This window comes from Mobula hypostoma, chromosome 2 (genome assembly GCF_963921235.1).
Source record: "Mobula hypostoma chromosome 2, sMobHyp1.1, whole genome shotgun sequence".
NCBI classification, from domain to species: domain Eukaryota; kingdom Metazoa; phylum Chordata; class Chondrichthyes; order Myliobatiformes; family Myliobatidae; genus Mobula; species Mobula hypostoma.
The window spans coordinates 10,635,871-10,653,930 of record NC_086098.1 but is presented as its reverse complement, the minus strand read 5'-3'; the positions used below and the strand labels follow the sequence as shown (position 1 = coordinate 10,653,930).

General features: G+C 43.5%; 1 protein-coding gene across 5 annotated transcripts in view; it reads left to right on the top strand.

Annotated features, from left to right (window-relative positions):
* scara5 (scavenger receptor class A, member 5 (putative)) overlaps positions 1 to 18,060 on the top strand; it is a 193,072-nt gene that overhangs the window by 26,205 nt on the left and 148,807 nt on the right. For all 5 annotated transcript variants that reach the window (XM_063070132.1, XM_063070141.1, XM_063070117.1 and 2 more), the window contains exon 3: positions 11,899 to 12,030. In XM_063070132.1, the coding sequence (XP_062926202.1) occupies positions 11,899 to 12,030 (132 nt within the window). The remainder of the gene's footprint in view (positions 1 to 11,898; positions 12,031 to 18,060) is intronic.

Here is an 18,060-nt window from a genome sequence, read left to right as displayed (position 1 = left end):
GTATACACATGACTGTGTGGTTAGGCATAGCTCAAATACCATCTATTAATTTGCTGATGATACCACCATTGTTGGTAGAATCTCAGGTGGTGATGAGAGGGCGTACAGGAGTAAGATATGCCAACTAGTGGAATGGTGCCGCAGAAACAACCTGGCATTCAACGTCAATAAGACGAAAGAGCTGATTGTGGACTTCAGGAAGGGTAAGACGAAGGAACACATACCAATCCTCATAGAGGGATCAGAAGTGGAGAGAGTGAGCAGCTTCAAGTTCCTGGGTGTCAAGATCTCTGAGGATCTAACCTGGTCCCAACATATAGATGTAGTTATAAAGTAAGCAAGACAGTGGCTATACTTTATTAGGAGTTTGAAGAGATTTGGCATATCAACAAATACACTCAAAAACTTCTATAGCTGTACCGTGGAGAGCATTCTTCCAGGCTGCATCACTGTTTGGTATGGAGGGTCTCCTGCACAAGACTGAAAGAAGCTGCAGAAAGTTGTAAATCTAGTCAGCTCCATCTTGTGTACTAGCCTACAAAGTACCCAGGACATCTTCAGGGAGCGATGTCTCAGAAAGGCAGCAGTTAACAAATTTCACGTCATGTGCCGGTGATAATAAACCTGATTCTGACTTCAGACTTTTCACAATCTCTGTCTGTGGCTGTGCAGGTTAAGTAAGTTCTCTTTTTATTCATTTACGGGATGTTGGCATCGCCAGATAAGCCAGCATTTATTGCCCATCCCTAGCTGCCCTTGAGAAGGTGGTGATGAGCTGCCTTCTTGAACCGCTGCAGTCCCTGAGGTGTAGGTACACCCACAGTGCTGTTAGGGAGGGAATGCCATGATTTTAACCCAGCAACGATGAAGCAACGGTGATATGTTTCCATGTCGGGATGGAGAGTGATTTCCAAGTGGTGGTCTTCCCTGGTATCTGCTGTTCTCATTCTTCTAGATGGTCGTGGTCATGGGTCTGGAAAGTGCTGCCTTGGGAACTTTGGTGTGTTGTTGCAATGCATCTTGTACAAACGTTTGTAGATAGTACACACTACTGCAACTGTTCGTCGTTGGTGGAGGGACTGGATGCTTGTGGAAGGGGTACCAATCAAGTGAGCCACCTTGTACTGGATGGCGTCAAGCTTCCTGAGTGTTGATGGAGCTGCCCTCATCCAGGCGAGTGTCGAGTATTCCATTACACTCCTGACCTGAGCCTTATAGATGGTGGACAGGCTTTGGGGAGTCAGGAGGTGAGTTACATGCCACAGGATTCCTAGCCTTTGACCTGCTCTGGTAGCCACAGTGTTTATATGGCTAGACCAGTTCAGTTTCCTGTGAATGGTAAGCCCCCCAGGATGTTTCTAGTAGGGGATTCAATGATGGTGATGCCAATGAATGTCAGGGGACCATGGTTAGAGCCTTTCTTGCTGGAGATGGTCATTGCCTGGCACTTGCATGGCTGGACTGTTACTTGCCACTTGGCAGCCCAAGGCTGGATATTGTCCAGAAAGTAACACCGGACAATTTAACTGTGAAAGCAAAACTGAAAACTGCCCTGCGGGAGACAAGTGCAGATATTTCAGAGGCCCTAGCAGAGATATTTAAAATGTCTTTAGCCATGGGTGAGGTGCTGGAGGATTGGAGGATAGCTATTCCTCCATTAGAGGTCATGGGTTAAGGGTGAAAGTTAAAATGTTCCATTGTGAAAGCAAGTCTCTAAGAATAAGGCAGGAGATTATAAGCCAGTGAGCCTGACATCAGCAGCGGGAAAATTATTGGAAGGTATTCTCAGAGACCAGATATATAAATACTTGGATAGACAGGGATTGATTAGGGATAGTCAAGATAGCTTTGTGCATGGTAGGCCATGGTAGGTTGTGGCTAACTAATCTGAAGAGTTTTTTGTGGAAGTTACCAGCAAAGTTGATGAAGGCAAGGCAGAAGATGTTGTCTACATAGACTTTAGCAAGGCCTTTGACAAAATTCTGCATGGGAGGTTGGTCAGGAGGGTTCAGTCTCTCAGTACTCAGGGTGAGGTAGTAAATTGGATCAAACATTGGCTTCGCAGGAGAGGCTAGACTGTGGTTGTAGCTGGTTGCCTCTCTGACTGGATGCCACTGGGATCGGTGCTGGATCCATTGCTGTTTGTCATCTAGATCAAAGAGCTGGATGGTAACCTGCTTAACTGGATCAGCAAATTTGTGGATGACGCCAAGAGTGGGGGCATAGTGGACAGCGAGGAAGACTGCCAAAGCTTGCAGTGGAATCTCAACCAGCCGGAAAAAGGGCTGTAAAATGGCAAATGGAATTTTATGCAGACAAGTGTTGGATGTTGCACTTTGGGAGGCCCAGACAGGCTAGGTCTTACATTGTGAGCAGTAGGGCAGTGCAGAGTGCGGTAGAATAAAGGGATCTGGGAATACAGGTCTATCATTCCTTGAAAGTGGTGTCACAGGTTGAGTGTGTTGTAAAGAAAGCTCTTGGCACATCAGCCTTCAAAATGAAAGTTTTGAGTGCAGGAGATGGAATGTGATTATTAAGTTGGATGAGATGTTGGTGAGGCCTAAATTGGAGAATCGTGTGCATTTTTGGCCACAGGAAAGTTGGCAATAGGATTGAAAGCGCTCAGAGAAAATTGACAAGGAAGTTGCCAGGACTTGAGGACCTGAGTGATAGGGAAAGTGTGATTAGTTTAGGATTTTATTCCCTAGAGCACAGGAAAATGAGGGGAGATTTGACAGAAGTATACAAAATCGTGAGGGGTATAGATCGGTAAATGCAAGCAGACGTTTGTTGTGTTTGGCCTCTGTATGTCACATTTACTTTCAGTTTGCCTTTGGGAGACACTTTTTCACATGTATAGGTCTTTGGCATCACTGAGGTCTTCTCTAATAGTATCTCAGAAAACTGTCTGTTGTAGTCAGCCTCTGGAATTATAGATCCTGTATCCAGCTCCATTTTCAATTTTACACCGGACACATCTATTGTGATCCAAATGATTCAGTGATTCAGTTAAACTACACAGTTCTAGGCATGAGATTTCACCTTTGTCAGACTCTATGTTGTCTCATTCTGTTTTACAGTCAGTAATTATGCATTTCCTTAGTTTTGTGTTTGAGACTTCATATTCAGATGTGCTTTTTGTCTGCCGTGCACGCTCTCTCTATGTGATCTTGTCTGTGACACTTTCTGCAAACTTTTTCTTTGAAACAACGGTCAGTTGCATCATGGGAGGTCTTGCCACATCGATAACATTTTTGGCTTTTTGCACCTTTCAGGCATATTTTGTACATTTCACATTCTAACCTACTTTTCTGTAGTTCTGCTGCATCCTTTGCTGCAGTCTGTAAAGATACTGCAAAGGTCAATGCCCGTTCTAAAGTTAGGTCTTTTTCTGCCAGTAGCCTCATTTGTGTGCTTTGACTATGCATGCCAATGTATTCAGAAATGTTTTCATCTTTTGACTGGCTCCTTCTGTAAAATCTAAATCTCTCAGCTATTACCAGCAGTTTAGGGCTCAAGTGATTTGTAATTTAGTAACAATTTTGTCAAACATCTTGCTTGCTGGCTTTGCAGGGGTTACTAAGTTGCATAACAGACTGTACATTCTTGCAACCATTAAGCTAAGAGGAGTTTGGACCTTATTTTGCTCCTCCACGTTGTTTGCGTTACAATACAGTTCCACCCTCTCGATATACAACTCCCAGCCTTCATTAGCACTATCAAATTCGTGAACATCCCGGCTTTTTACTTTAAATTCAGCATGTCTTTCACTGTTACTCTGCACTGTACTCACACGTTTGTTAGTGTCCATGATGGCCCACTCTGTGCTGTTTAACTCTCGCTGTTTCATCCCGTAATCGTGCCATAACTGTCGGTGCAGTTCGTGATATTTTCTGACATTCAGGTTCCTACTCATCGCCAATTTGTTGTGTCGGTGCACAACTACATATATATCAAATAAAAGCACGCACACGGGAGATGGCTTTAACTGCGTATTCACGTTGCAGCGAGAGAGGGCAGATCAATGCGCATACATAGACAACAGATCAATATGTAGTGCTAAGTGGAGGGTTAGTAATGAGAAGAGGGCATGAGACCATAAGACTATAAGACATAGGGGTAGAATTAGGTGATTCAGCTCTGCCATTCCATCATGGCTGATCCCGGATCCCACGCAAACTCATACACCTGCCTTCCCACGATATCCTTTGATGCCCTGGCTGATCAGGAAACTTCGGCCTTAAATATATGGACGGTCTTGGATTTGGCATGTTCTGGGTGATGGGAGACCTTAATGGTATATGTGACCTTGTTAAGGAATCACCTTTTGAAGGTGTCCTAGATGCTGGGGAGGCGGGTGCCCACGGTGGAGCTGCCTGAGTTTACAGCTTTCTGCCGCTTTTTCTGATCATGTGCAGTGAAAGCTGTGTAGTCAGACCTCAAGGGTAGTAATCTTGGGATTGCTGCCTAGGACATGCGATAGTGAGGATAGGAATAGAATGAGGTAGCAGATAAATGCGTGGCTGAAGAATTGGAGCAGGGTGCAGATTTCTGGATAATTGGGACCTGTTCTGGGGCAGGTGGGACCGTTACAAAAGGGACAGGTTGCACTTGAATCCGAGGGGGATGAATATTCTTGAGGGCAGATTTACCAGAGCTGTTGGGAGTGGTTTAAACTAATATGGCGGGGAACCAGGATGATAGAGCTGAGGATGAGCCAGCAGGTTTACAAGTAGATGATGGGTGTAACATGAATGTGAGGAAGGACAAGCCAATAATTGGGTACAGATACAGACAGAACAAAGAGTTGAGTTGTACCACAGAGGCAAAATTCAAAAGGGTGAAGAATGCAGGAGTGAAAGTGTTGTATTTAAATGCATGTAGCTTTCAGAATAAGGTGGATGAACTCGTGGTGCAGTTAGAGATTGGTCATTATGACATTGTGGGCATTACTGAGTCGTGGCTGAAAGTTGGCCATAGTTGGGAGTTTAACATCAAAAGATAAACTTTGTATCAAAAGTACTGGCAGGAAGGCTTAGGCGGTGGTGTGGCTCTGTTGGGAAGAGATGGAATTGCATCTTTAGAAAGAAGTGACATAGGATCAGAAAATGTTGAATCTTTGTTGGTCGAATTAAGAACTTGGCGCGGCCAAGTGGTTAAGGCGTTGGTCTAGTGATCTGAAGGTCGCTGGTTCGAGCCTCAGCTGAGGCACCGTGTTGTGTCCTTGAGCAAGGCACTTAACCACACATTGCTCTGCGACAACACCGGTGCCAAGCTGTATCAGCCCTAGTGCCCTTCTCTTGGACAACATTGGTGTCGTGGAGAGGGGAGACTTGCAGCATGGGCAACTGCCGGTCTTCCATACAACCTTGCCCAGTCCTGCGCCCTGGAAACCTTCCAAGGCGCAAATCTATGGTCTCATGAGACTAACGATGCCTATTTATTTAAGAAACTGCAAGGGTAAGAAAAACCATTAAGGGACTCATATACGTATAGGCCTCCAAATAGTAGCCAAGCTGTGGGGTTGAGATTGCAAAGGGAACCGGAAAAGGCATATAACAAAGGTAACTTCACAATTGTAATGGGGACTTCAATATGCAAGGGAATTGGGAAAATCAGGTTGGTATCATTTAACATAGAGCATAGAAATCTACAGCACATTACAGGCCCCCTAACTCTTGAGTCCCCTATGACTATTGCTCCGCCTGACCTCACCCTACCTTGAGGCTCAGAGCTGACCACAGTGCTACTGGTCTGGCTGCTGCTGCCTTGCCCCCCTCTACACTCAGCAGCATCCAAAGGGAAATGAGGAGAATGGCAACAGAGGGCTCCTGCACTGAATTCTTTCACCCATCTACTCCCCGAATCCTGCGCTCAGGCTGTAACCACCTGCTCTAAAGTCTATCAATTGCACTGCCTTCCGGATGATCCTTAGTTCATCCAAATTGTAGCTCCAGCTCCTTAATGCCATCTTTCAGGATCTGAAGTTGGCTGCACTACCTGCAGATGTAGTCATCAGGGAGACTATCAGGTTCCATGAATTCCAAAATCCTACCGGAGAAGCATTCCACTACCATATCTGCCATCCTGCCTGCACTGTACAATGGGCAACCAAGACCAAGTCAACAATAACGTAAGGAAATACTAACCCTTCTGACATTTTCTTTGGCCTCAGCTTCTTCTCGTTGAATCCTTGTGAGCCTGACACCCCTACTCTCACCACTGGCTGCTTGTCCTTTCTGCACTTTTATTAAATTTGCTGTGCTCTGCTCCCTCCACTGATTGGGCCTCCAGAGTATCCGAACGCCCGCCAAGATCTCCTTTTATACAAGCTTCGCCAACCTGCGAGGTATTGGATCACATGGGAGGGAATTTTTTGGATGTCTACGAGATGGCTTTTTAGAGGAGCTTGTGCATGAGCCTACTTGGGGAAGGGTTATCTTAGATTGGGTGTTGTGTAATAACCCAGATCTTATTAGGGATCTTAAAGCAAAGGAACCCTTTGGAAGCACTGGTCATAACATAACTGAATTCATACTGCAATTTGTGAGGGAGAAGCATAACTCACATGTATCAGTATCACAATGGAAATAAGGGAATTACAGAGGCATGAGAGAGGATCTTGCCCAAGTGGATTGCAGGAGGAGGATAGTGGCACGGATAAAAGCAGAGCAGAAGTGGCTGAAGTTTCTGGAAAAAGTTCACAAGTCGCAGGATAAATATGTCCCACAGAGGAAGAAGTTCTCAAATGGCAGTGGTAGACAACTGTGGCTGACAAAGGAAGTTAACGACTGCATAAGAGACAAGGAAATGGCATGAAAGGTAACAAAAGTGAGTGGGAAGTTGGAGGATTGGGAAGATTTTAAAATCCAGATGAAAGGCAACTAAAAAATCTATAAAAAGAGAAAAGATGAAATGTGAGGGCAGACTAGCCAATAATATAAAGCAGAATAGTAAAAGTTTTTTCCTGTTATATAAAGAGCAAAAGGGAGGTGAGAGTTGATATTGGACCACTGGAAAATGATGCTGGTGAGGTAGTAATGGGGGACAAAGAAATGGCAGATGAAAATAATGGATACTTTTCATCAGTTTTCATCGTGGAAGGCATTAGTAGTGTGCCAGATGTCCAGGAGTGTCAGGGAGTAGGAGTGAGTGCCTTTGCAAAGGAAAAATGTAAGGCAAGGTGGATAAGTCACCAGGACCAGATGGACTACATCCCAGAGTCCTGAGAGAGGATGCTGAAGAGATAACGATGCATTGGTCATGATCTTTCAAGAATCACTTGATTCTGGCATGGACCCAGAGGAATGGAAAATTGCAAATGTCACTCCACTCTTTAGGAAGGGAAGGAGGCAAAAGAAAGAAAATTATAGGCCAGTTAGCATGACCTCAGTGGTTGGGAAAGTGTTGGAATCTATTATTAAAGTTGAGGTTTTGGAGACCAATGATAAAATAAGACAAAGTCAGCATGGTTTCTCTAAAAGGAAACTTGCCTGACAAATCTGTTAGGGCTCTTTGAGAAAGTAGCAAGCAGGGAAATACAAAGAGGAGCCAGTAGGTGTCATTTACTTGGATTTTCCAAAGGCATTTGGTAACATGCCACACATGAGGCTACTTAACAAGATGAAATTATATGACATTACAAGAAAGGTACTGGCATGGATAGAGGAATGGCTGACAGGCAGGAGGCAGCGAGTGGGAATAAAGGGGGCTCTGTCTGGTTGGTTGCCATGACTAGTGAATTTCCTCGGGGGTCAGTATTGGGACCGCTACATTTCACATTGTTTGTCAATGATTTGGATAATAGAATTGATGTCTTTGTGACAATGTTTGTGGATGACATGAAGATAGGCGGAGGGGTAGGTAGTGCTGAGGAAGCAATGTGATTGTAGCAGGACTTAGACAAATTGGAAGAATGGGCAAAAAGTGGTAGATGGAATACAGTGTTGGGGAATGTATGATAATACATTTTGGTAAAAGGAACAATAGTGTGGACTATTATTTAAATGGGGAGAAGGTTCAAACATTGGCGGTGCAGAGGGACTTAGGAGTCTTTGTGCAAGACTCCCAGAAGGTTAATTTACAGGTTGAGTCTGTGGTAAAGAAGGCAAATGCAATGTTGGCATTTATTTCATGGGGAAAAGAAAATAAGAACAAGGAGATAATGCTGAGGCTTTATAAGACACTAGTCAGGCCGCAGGAAGGATGTGCTGTCATTGGAGAGAGTCCAAAGGAGTTTCATGAGGATGATTCAGGGAATGAAGGGATTAACATATGAGAAGTGTTTGACAACTTTGGGCCTGTACTCACTGGAATTTAGAAGGATGCGGGGTTAACTCATTGAAACCTACCATATGTTAAAAGGACTAAAGTCGATGTGGAGAGGATGTTTTCTATGGTGGGGGTATCCAGAACTAGAGGGCACAGCTTCAAAATTGAGGGGGCAACATTTTAGAACAGAGGTAAGGAGGAATTTTTTTAGCCAGAGAGTAGTAAATCTACGGAATGCTCGGCCACAGACGGCAGTGGAGGCCAAGTACTTGGGTTTATTTAAGGCAGAAGTTGGTCATTTCCTGATTGGTCAGGGCATCTAAGGATATGGCGAGAAGGCAGGTTTGTGGGGTTGAGTGGGATCCGGGATCAGCCATGGTGGGATGGCAGAGTGGACTTGATGGGCTGAATGGCTCCTATGTCTAATGGTCTTATGGCCCCTCTATACAAGATTGTGTTGCAGCTGGTTAGAATACTCTCCACAATACATCTGTAGAAATTTGCCAGAGTCTTTGGTGACAAACCAAATCTCCTCAAACTGCTAATTAGATTATAGCTGCTGACATGTCTTCTTGTTACACACACAAAATGATGGTGGAATTCAGCAAGCCAGGTAGCATCCAGGAAGAGTACAGTTGACGTTTCGCCCAAAATGTCAACTGCAGTTCTGCCGAGGGGTTTTGGCCTGAAACATTGACGGTACTCTTTTCCTAGATGCTGCCTGCCCTGCTGAGTTCCTCCAGCATTTTGTGTGTGTTGCTCAGATTTCCAGCGTCCGCAGATTTTCTCTTGTTTGCCTTCTTGGTAATTGCATCAATATGTTGGGCCCAGGAAAGATCCTCAGAGATGTTCCATAGCAGTGAGTCACAGATATAGGCTGATAATAATCCCACTGTTAATAGTCATGTATCATACAAACTCATGTTATCAAGTATTTCTGTGGCCAGTGAGAACAGATTTGTAGAGGTTGCTTCTATTCAATAAATACACACAAGAATGGACATGAAATTGACTGGATTTGCTGATGCTTCCTGCCAGAAAGTCAGGGCTTTTAACCATAAGACCATAAGACAAAGGAGCAGAAGTCAGCCATTCAGCCCATCGAGTCTGCTCCACCATTTTATCATGAGCTGATCCATTCTCCCATTTAATCCCACTCCCCCGCCTTCTCACCATAACCTTTGATGCCCTGGCTACTCAGATAGCTATCAATCTCTGCCTTAAATACACCCAATGACTTGGCCTCTACCGCCACCCGTGGCAACAAATTCCAACAAAATTCAACACCATCTGGCTAAAAAAATTTCTTCGCATCTATGTTCTGAATGGTCGCCCTTCAATCCTTAAGTCATGCCCTCTCATACTAGACTCCCCCATCATGGGAAACAATTTTGCCACATCCACTCTGTTCATGCCTTTCAACATTCGAAATGTTTCTATGAGGTCCCCCCTCATTCTTCTAAACTCCAAGGAATACAGTCCAAGAGCGGACAAACTTTCCTCATATGCTAACCCTCTTATTCCTCGAATCATTCTCGTGAATCTTCTCTGAACCCTCTCCAACGTCAGCATATCCTTTCTTAAATAAGCTGTGTAACTCACCTCCTTCTACCCAAGGCCACAAACTTATCAATCACCCCTGCTGTGGACCACCTGGAGGTCCAAGACGCTCTCGTTACATGCACATGCAGTTCAAGTCTTTGAGTGGAAATGCAGAAAGGTTGAAGTTAATAACTAATCTCCAACTACCTTAGGCCACGAACTTATCAATCACCCCTGCTGTGGCCCACTTCTACGAAGAAGGGATCCGTATGCACCACGACCGCTGGACTAAATGTGTACATGTAGGAGGGGACTATGTTGAAAAATAAATGTGCTAGGTTTTCTAAAATTGACTCCTTCTACCTTAGGCCATGAACTTATCAATCACTCCTTGTACAACCCTGAGATGCATTTTCTTGCAGGGATTCACAGTAAGTACAAAGAAACACAGTAGTATCGATGAGATAACTACAGGAGGCTTGGTACTTCCACCAAGTATTCTTCATGATAACTACCGAGGTCTATTTAAGGTGCAGCGGAAAACTTTGCTTCATTTTGATGCCATAGTTTTCAAGCAGACAGTTTTATTTCATGACTTGGCACACATCTCTGTTCATTAACAGCTGTACAGTTGTGCTGAATAGCTGTAGAACAAAGAAAGAAGTATTGTTATTTTCATATGTTACAAGCGGGACTTCCCGTGGGGCCAAACATTTTAATTCTGATTCCCATTCTTTTTCCGACGCATCATCCATGGTCTCCTCTTGTACCAAAATGAGGCTACCATTAGGGTGGAAGAGCAACACCTTTTATTCTGTCTGCATTTTGTGTCTGTTGCTTTGGATTTCCAGCATCTGCAGACTTTCTTATGTTAATATCAGTTACCTGATTAGTCTCCTCCCCCCAGTCAGGGTCACGTGAAGCTATGGGAGCAGGTGGTGGATGGTTGTGTGAGCAGCCGGTGCAGATCACAAGTCCTGGTTATGTGACCACTGACACCAGGCAGACAATCTCTGAAGAGTATTGACAGTGGCTGGAGTCACTGGTCTTGTAAAGACACTGCCCAGGAGAAAGCAATGGCAGACCGCTTCTGTAGAAAATTTGCCAAGAACAATCATGGTCATGGAAAGACCATGATCATAAGACCATAAGACAAAGGAGCAGAAGTCGGCCATTCGGCCCATCGAGTCTGCTCCGCCATTTCATCATGAGTTGATCCATTCTCCCATTTAGTCCCACTCCCCCGCCTTCTCACCATAACCTTTGATGCCCTGGCTACTCAGATACCTCATACGCCCACATCATACGACATGGAACATAATGAAGAAATATTAATTAAAAATAAGGAATAAAAGTGAACCTCTACCAGAACTTGTTTTTTAATTTTAGGTCAGCAACCTCATGCAAATGACTGGGTTAGCCCTTCACACTTAGCTTTGTCCCCTGAAATGATAACACCAAAGAATTTAAAGTTGCTGATCTTTTCCACCTCTGATCCCTTGATGAGGACTGGCTCATGGACCTCCAATTTCCACCTAGTGCCTTTGTCTTGCTGATATTGAGTGAGAGGTTGTTGTGTGGCACCATTCAGCCAGATTTTCAATCTCCCTCCAGTGTACAGCTTCGTCACTACCTTTGATACGGCCAGTGACAGCGGTGTCATCAGCAGCAGAGAATGGGACACAGAAGAGTAATGAATAAGTCGTGATGGAATGGCATAGCATGCGTAATGAGCTGAATGGTCTAACTCTGCTTCTATATTTATGGTTTCATGTTCTAAGAGGATGATTTGCCTATTAAATAATCAACTCGTTTCTTTTATAGAATCTCAGAAATCTAAAACATTAAGGTCAATGGGAATAAGAACCATAATATAGTCATTCCTACACTCAACACCAAGTTCTGAAGAAATGACTACACTCAGAACTTTGCTTTTTATTTCTAAATAATAATGGCTTTGAAAATTTACTTTAATGTACAAACACATTACCACTGCTAACCGGATTTGAGTGTTATTCTTAACAACGCCTACAATGTTGGTGGAGAGATAAAGAAGTCTCTAACGACACATTTTATTCTTTTTAGGGCCAACTGGGAGAAGAAGGGTTCCCAGCAACCTCTGCAACCATTGGAGCTCAATGGGAGGCATCAGATGTGCGATAGCTGTCCTATATCTTCTTGTTTTCCTCATTTGCATTGGAATTATCATTGTTGCAGGTAACATTCCTTCTCTTAATCAATACCCTTTCCTGAGGTGTGTACTGCATGATTGTTAAAACCTGTTAATCATGTGCCGTGTCGTATGACATCATCATCATGTGCCGTATCGTATGACATCATCATGTGCCATGTCGTATGATGTGGGCAACCATGGTCTCATGACCATGATTGTTCTTGGCAAATTTTTCTACAAAAGTGGTTTGCCATTGCTGCCTTCTGGGCAGTGTCTTTACCAGACAGGTGACCCCAGCCATTATCAACACTCTTCAGAGATTGTCTGCCTGACGTCAGTGGTCACATAGTCAGGACTTGTGATTTTCTCATACGACCTGCTCCCAGGGCTTCACGTGACCCTGATCGGTGGCCTAAGCAAGTACTGCATCTTGCCCAAGAGTGACCTACAGGCTATCAGAAGGCATCAGTGCTTTACACCCTCTTTGGTAGAGACATATTCCCACCCCTCCACTCTGTTAACTAGCTCAGCCAAAAAAAATGTTTTTCTCAACTGTTGAGGCAATGTGAGATGCCTTAATGTAACAAGAAGTAAGTTTGTGAATTATTTCTAAATAACACACACCATGGAAGGCTTTATTTTTAAAGATGAGATGATATTTTATTTTTTAAAAAGATAAAGGTAATGGTATATCATACGACCTGCATAAAATATATGTTGTTGCTTGTTTCATGAACACCTCAAAGCTGCCATTTTTTTGAGTGTTCAACTTGGCTACCACTGTTCCCTCTAAGCTGTGGGTGAGCACAGCTGCACAGTAACTGCAATGCTCCTGCACACATAGCCTTTGTTGCCACGCAGCCGGATTTTCTTTTAATATAGAACATAAAACAACCATTAGCTGGTGCAGCACAGGAGCAGGCTTAATGCAGCTAAAAAGTATTTCAAAAATACCTGAACATGAACTCCTCCTACCTACACGATGGCCATATCTCTCCATCTTCCTTACATTCATGTGCCTATCAAAATGTCTCTTAAAAGCCTCTAATGTACTTGCCTCTACCAGCATACCAGGCAGTGTATTCCAGGCATCCACCACTCTCTGAGTAAAAACTCACCCCTCACATCCCCCTTGAACCTACCCCCTCTCACCCTCAATGCATGCCCTCCGGTATTAGGTATTTTTACCCTGGGAAAAAAAAATGCTCTTTGTCCACCCTATCTGTGCTTCTCATAATCTTGTAAACCTGTCAGATCTCCCCTCGGTCTCCAGCGCTCCAAAGAAAGCAACCCAGGTTTATTGAGCCTCTTGTGATAGCAGCTGTCCTCTAAACCAGGCAGCATTTTAGTGAACCTCTTCTGCACTCTCTCCAAAGCCTCAACATCCTTCCTATAGTGGGGCAACCCAGAACGACATGCAATACTCCAGATGTGGCCTAACCAGAGTTTTATAAGGTTACAACATAACCTCCTGACTTCTGAACTCAATGTCCCAATTAATGAAAAGAAGCTTTCCGCAAGCTTTCTTAACCTGCTTAGCCACTTTCAAGGAGCTATGAACTTGGGTCCCAAAATTTATCTGCTCGGCAACACTGTTAAGGACTTTCATATAATGTTACTATAATTTTGAAATTATCTTTATATAATTTTGATATTTAAAGTATGTGACTTCTCAATTTTCATTCTAAATGGTCAAACTATGTACATTACCAAAAAAAAAACATTTAAAGTGCCACACAGTTTTCAGGCCATGTAAAAATTTTCTGCTCAGAGCAATGGTTGGTCTGCACCGTTGTAAAAAAAAATTAGAGGGAAGATTAGCCGGGAATCTGCTAGGAAACACATTGAAATTAGAATTGCATTCAGCCTACAACCCCAAGATTGCATGATGATGAAATATTGGGGTCTGTAGACATTTTTTAAAATTTTAAAGAGATTTCTATAAATTTAAAAAATCTTCATAACTACCTACAACTCTTTTAATGAAAATAAAGCACCTTACTTCATAGTAAGATTATTTGTCCAGTTAGCATTGCCCACCTATGAAAACACATACTGCTTCAATAGAAGTGGAACCTTTGTTCGAACTCTGCTTGTGACTTTGATAATTGACACAGAAACCAAAAAAGAGGATTACAGTTGTGCTAGAAATTTGGTGAACCCTGTAGAATTTTCTCCATTTCTGCATAAATGTGTGATCAGATCTTTGTGCAAAAATTAGATAGAGAGAATCCAATTAAATAAATAACACAAAAAACTTGTTAATTTACTTATTGAGAAAAATTATCCAATATTACATGTATTTATTGGAAAAAGAATGTGAACCTTTGCTTTCAGTAACTGGACCCCCTTGTACAGCAATAACTTCAGCGAAACATTCCCAGTTACTGTGAATCAGTCCTACACATCAGCTTGGAGGAATTTTAAGCCATTCCTCCTCAAAAGACCGCTTCAGCTCTGGGATGTTGGTGAACTGTTTGCACAAACTACTTGCTTCAGGTCCTTTCACAAACTTCTATAGGATTCAGGTCACGACTTTGACTCGGCCATTCCAAAACACGAATTTTCTTCTTTTTAACCCATTCTGTTGTTGATTTACTCTTTATCTTTTGGATCATTGTCTTGTTGCATTATACAGCTTCTATTAAGCTCCAGGTGACAGACTGCTACCCTGACGTTCTCCTGTGAAATGATTCAAAGGTTTCAATAGGTACATTTAATGTCAGAGAAATGTATACAATATACATCCTGAATTTTTTTTTCTTCACAACCATCCACGAAAACAGAGGAGTGCCCCAAAGAACGAATGACAGTCAAATGTTAGCACACCAAAGCACCCCCCAAGCTCCCCCCCACGCACAAGCTGCAGCAAAGCAACGATCCCCCCTCCTCCACCAGCAAAAAAAGCATCAGCACGCACCCCCCCCACTGAGCACTTAAGCATGCAGCAAAGCATCAATGAAGACACAGATTTGCAGGACAGGTTTCCCCCGCCATCCGAAGGTAGAGCGTTCCCATGAAAGGGTTCATAAGCCAGAAAGTCGTAAAGCGAAGAAGCAATTACCATTTATTTATACGGGAAAAATTTGTGAGCGTTCGCAGACCCAAAAAATAACCTACCAAATCTTGCCAAATAACACATAATACCTAAAATAACAGTAACATATAGTAAAAGCAGGAATTATATGATAAATACACAGCCTATATAAAGTAGAACTACTTTTCTACAATCATTGCCGTACTGTTCTCCGTAGCGAAAATCTCACGCAAGCGCTCTCGGCAGAAACGTGGCACAAGCACTCTCGGCAGAAACACTCTCTCCAGTAATCTTTGAGCTATGAAGCTGCCAAATCATACCAAATAACACATAAAAATACACAGCCTCTATAAAGTAGAAATAATGTATGTACAGTGTAGTATCACTTACTGGAACCGGGAAGACTGCGCCAAGCACACTGATGATGGTGTGTTAGGCTGAGACGTCGGAGGTTGGGGTGGTGCAGTGGTCCCCAACCTTTGGGCTGCTGACCGATACCGATCCGCAAAGAGTGCAGTGGTGCAGCGGTGGCCGGGACGCACCCAACACATCTTTAAGTAAAAAGCCGAAATAAACATGCTAATTAATTAGGTGCCGCCTAGCACGTAAATGTTGGCCCAAATCAGAGGCGATTGCCGATTGCGTCGCCTCTGATCTGGGCCGACATTTACGTGCTGGGCTGCACCTAATTAATTAGCTTGTTCATTTCGGCCTTTTTTCTTAAAGATGTGCTGGGTGCGTCCCGGCTACGGCTGCATTCTCCGCAGCAATGTATCAGTCCGCGACCCCGGGGTTGGGGGTCGTGGGACATTGAGGTGTCATCTCATCATCGTCTGTTTCCATCAGGGCAGGCAGGTCATCTTCTACCAGCTCTTTTAGGCTTTTCCGATACCTTAGAACTAATCTTGCTAACGGCTGCTCACAGGCACGTGTTTAAGCAATGCCAGCTAAAATACAGTTCCGTGGGAGGAGCTTGGCTGCTCGGGGCGTGCGCTGCCTTTTATCGCGCACTGCCTTTTCTTGTAACAATGAAAACACCTTCTGTTAGCGAAAACAGGTAACTAATGTAGGTCTTTCGTAACAGCGAGGTTTCGTAAAGCGAATGTTCGAAAAGCGGGGGACACCTGTACCCCAAAGACCACTCGTTCACCTGGTATTCGACATACCACAGGCTCTCCCTCTCCCTAATAGGAGAAAAAGAGGTGTCTCCGTTTCACAGCGAGAGGGGAGACATAACAAACAACTTGCTGAGTTACGATGTTAAAAGTCCGTTGTGTCACTTTTTCCGAGCCCTGTGCCCAAAGAACTTGGGTCTCTGGGCACACAGCCAGAGATCTTCCGTCTCCCACAACCCATGGATCTCCTGCAGAGGCACCGACCTTGAGTCCGCCCACCTCAAGAGCCATGAAATCCCGAAACTCCGAAGGCAAGCTAATCTGGACCGGGTCCTTGGTATATCGAATAGCGGCCAGTCGTGAGACCCCAAGAGCAGGTCCCATTCTTGCAAAGAACCAAAGTCAGTGTGTAACTCCAGGTCAGGGTCTTCAAAAGAACCACGAAAGGGAAAAATAGAGATATTAAAGATAGAAATAGAGCTATTTCCGAATATACAAGCAAAGGAGTCACCATTAGGTGCCATTGTTTCCTAAGCTCCTCTTGATACAATTTTGAATTCATTGTTCCCTCAATGATTGCAAGCTGTCCAGGCCCTGAAGCAGCAAAGCAGCCCCAAACTAGATGCTCCTTCCACCGTGGTCCACCGTTGGGATGAGGTTTTGGTGTTAGTGTGCAGTGCCCTTTTCCCTCCAAACATAACAATGTGCATTTCTGCTAAAAATTTCAACTTTAGTCTCATTTTTCCTAGAGGCATTGTAGAATATCCAAGTGGTATTTTGCAAACTTGGGATGTGCAGCAATGGTTTTTTTTGAGAGCAGTGGCTTCCTCCATGGTATCCTTCCATGAACACCATTCTTGTTCAGTGTTTCTCTTACAGTCTTACAGTAAACACATGAACAAAGACTTCAGCAAGTTCTAGTGATTTCCGCAGGTCTTTTGCTGTTATCCTTGGGTTCTTTTTCACCTCCTTCAGCTTTGTACATTGTGCTCTTGGTGTGATCTTTGCAGGATGCCCTCTCCCAGGGAGAGTAGCAACAGTACTGAATTTCCTCCATTTGTAGACAATTTCTCTTTCTGTGGACTGATGAACACTCAGGGCTTTAGAAATGCTTTTGTAGCCTTTTCCAGCTTCATGCAGCTCTACAATTCTTCTTCTAAGGTCCTCTGAAAGTTTGGATCGAGGCATGGTGCACATAAGCAGATCTTTCTTCAGAAGAGCAGGCTCTGTCAGTAACCTGACTTAGTGTGTGTTTTTTTTTATAGGATAGGGCACCTCTACAACCCACAGCTCCAATCTCATCTCATTGATTGGAACCCCTGACTCCAAATAGCTTTTATAGAAAGCATTACCCCAGAGATTCACATACTTTTTCCAACAAACATATGTAACATTGGATTTTTCACAAATAGTGACAAGGAATGAAGTAATTCATTTCACAAATAATGAACATTTTAAATAAATGAACAAGTATAATGTTTTCTGTGTTATTTATTTAATTGGGTTCTCTATCTAGTTTTAGGACTTGCATGAACATCTGAGCACATTTTAGTTCATATTTATGCAGAAGTAGAGACAACTCTACAGGGTTCATAAACCTTCTACTTTATACTTAATTGTCACCAAACAATTGATACTAGAACATACAATCATTCCAGCGATATTTGATTCTGCACTTCCGGCTCCCTGGATTACAAATTGATAGTAAATATTAAAAATTTAAATTATAAATCATAAATGGAAAATAGAAAAATGGAAAGTAAGGTAGTGCAAAAAAACTGAGATGCAGGTCCGGATATTTGGAGGGTACGGCCCAGATCCGGGTCAGGATCCGTTCAGTGGTCTTATCACATTTGGAAAGAAGCTGTTCCCAAATCTGGCCGTACGAGTCTTCAATCTCCTGAGCCTTCTCCCGGAGGGAA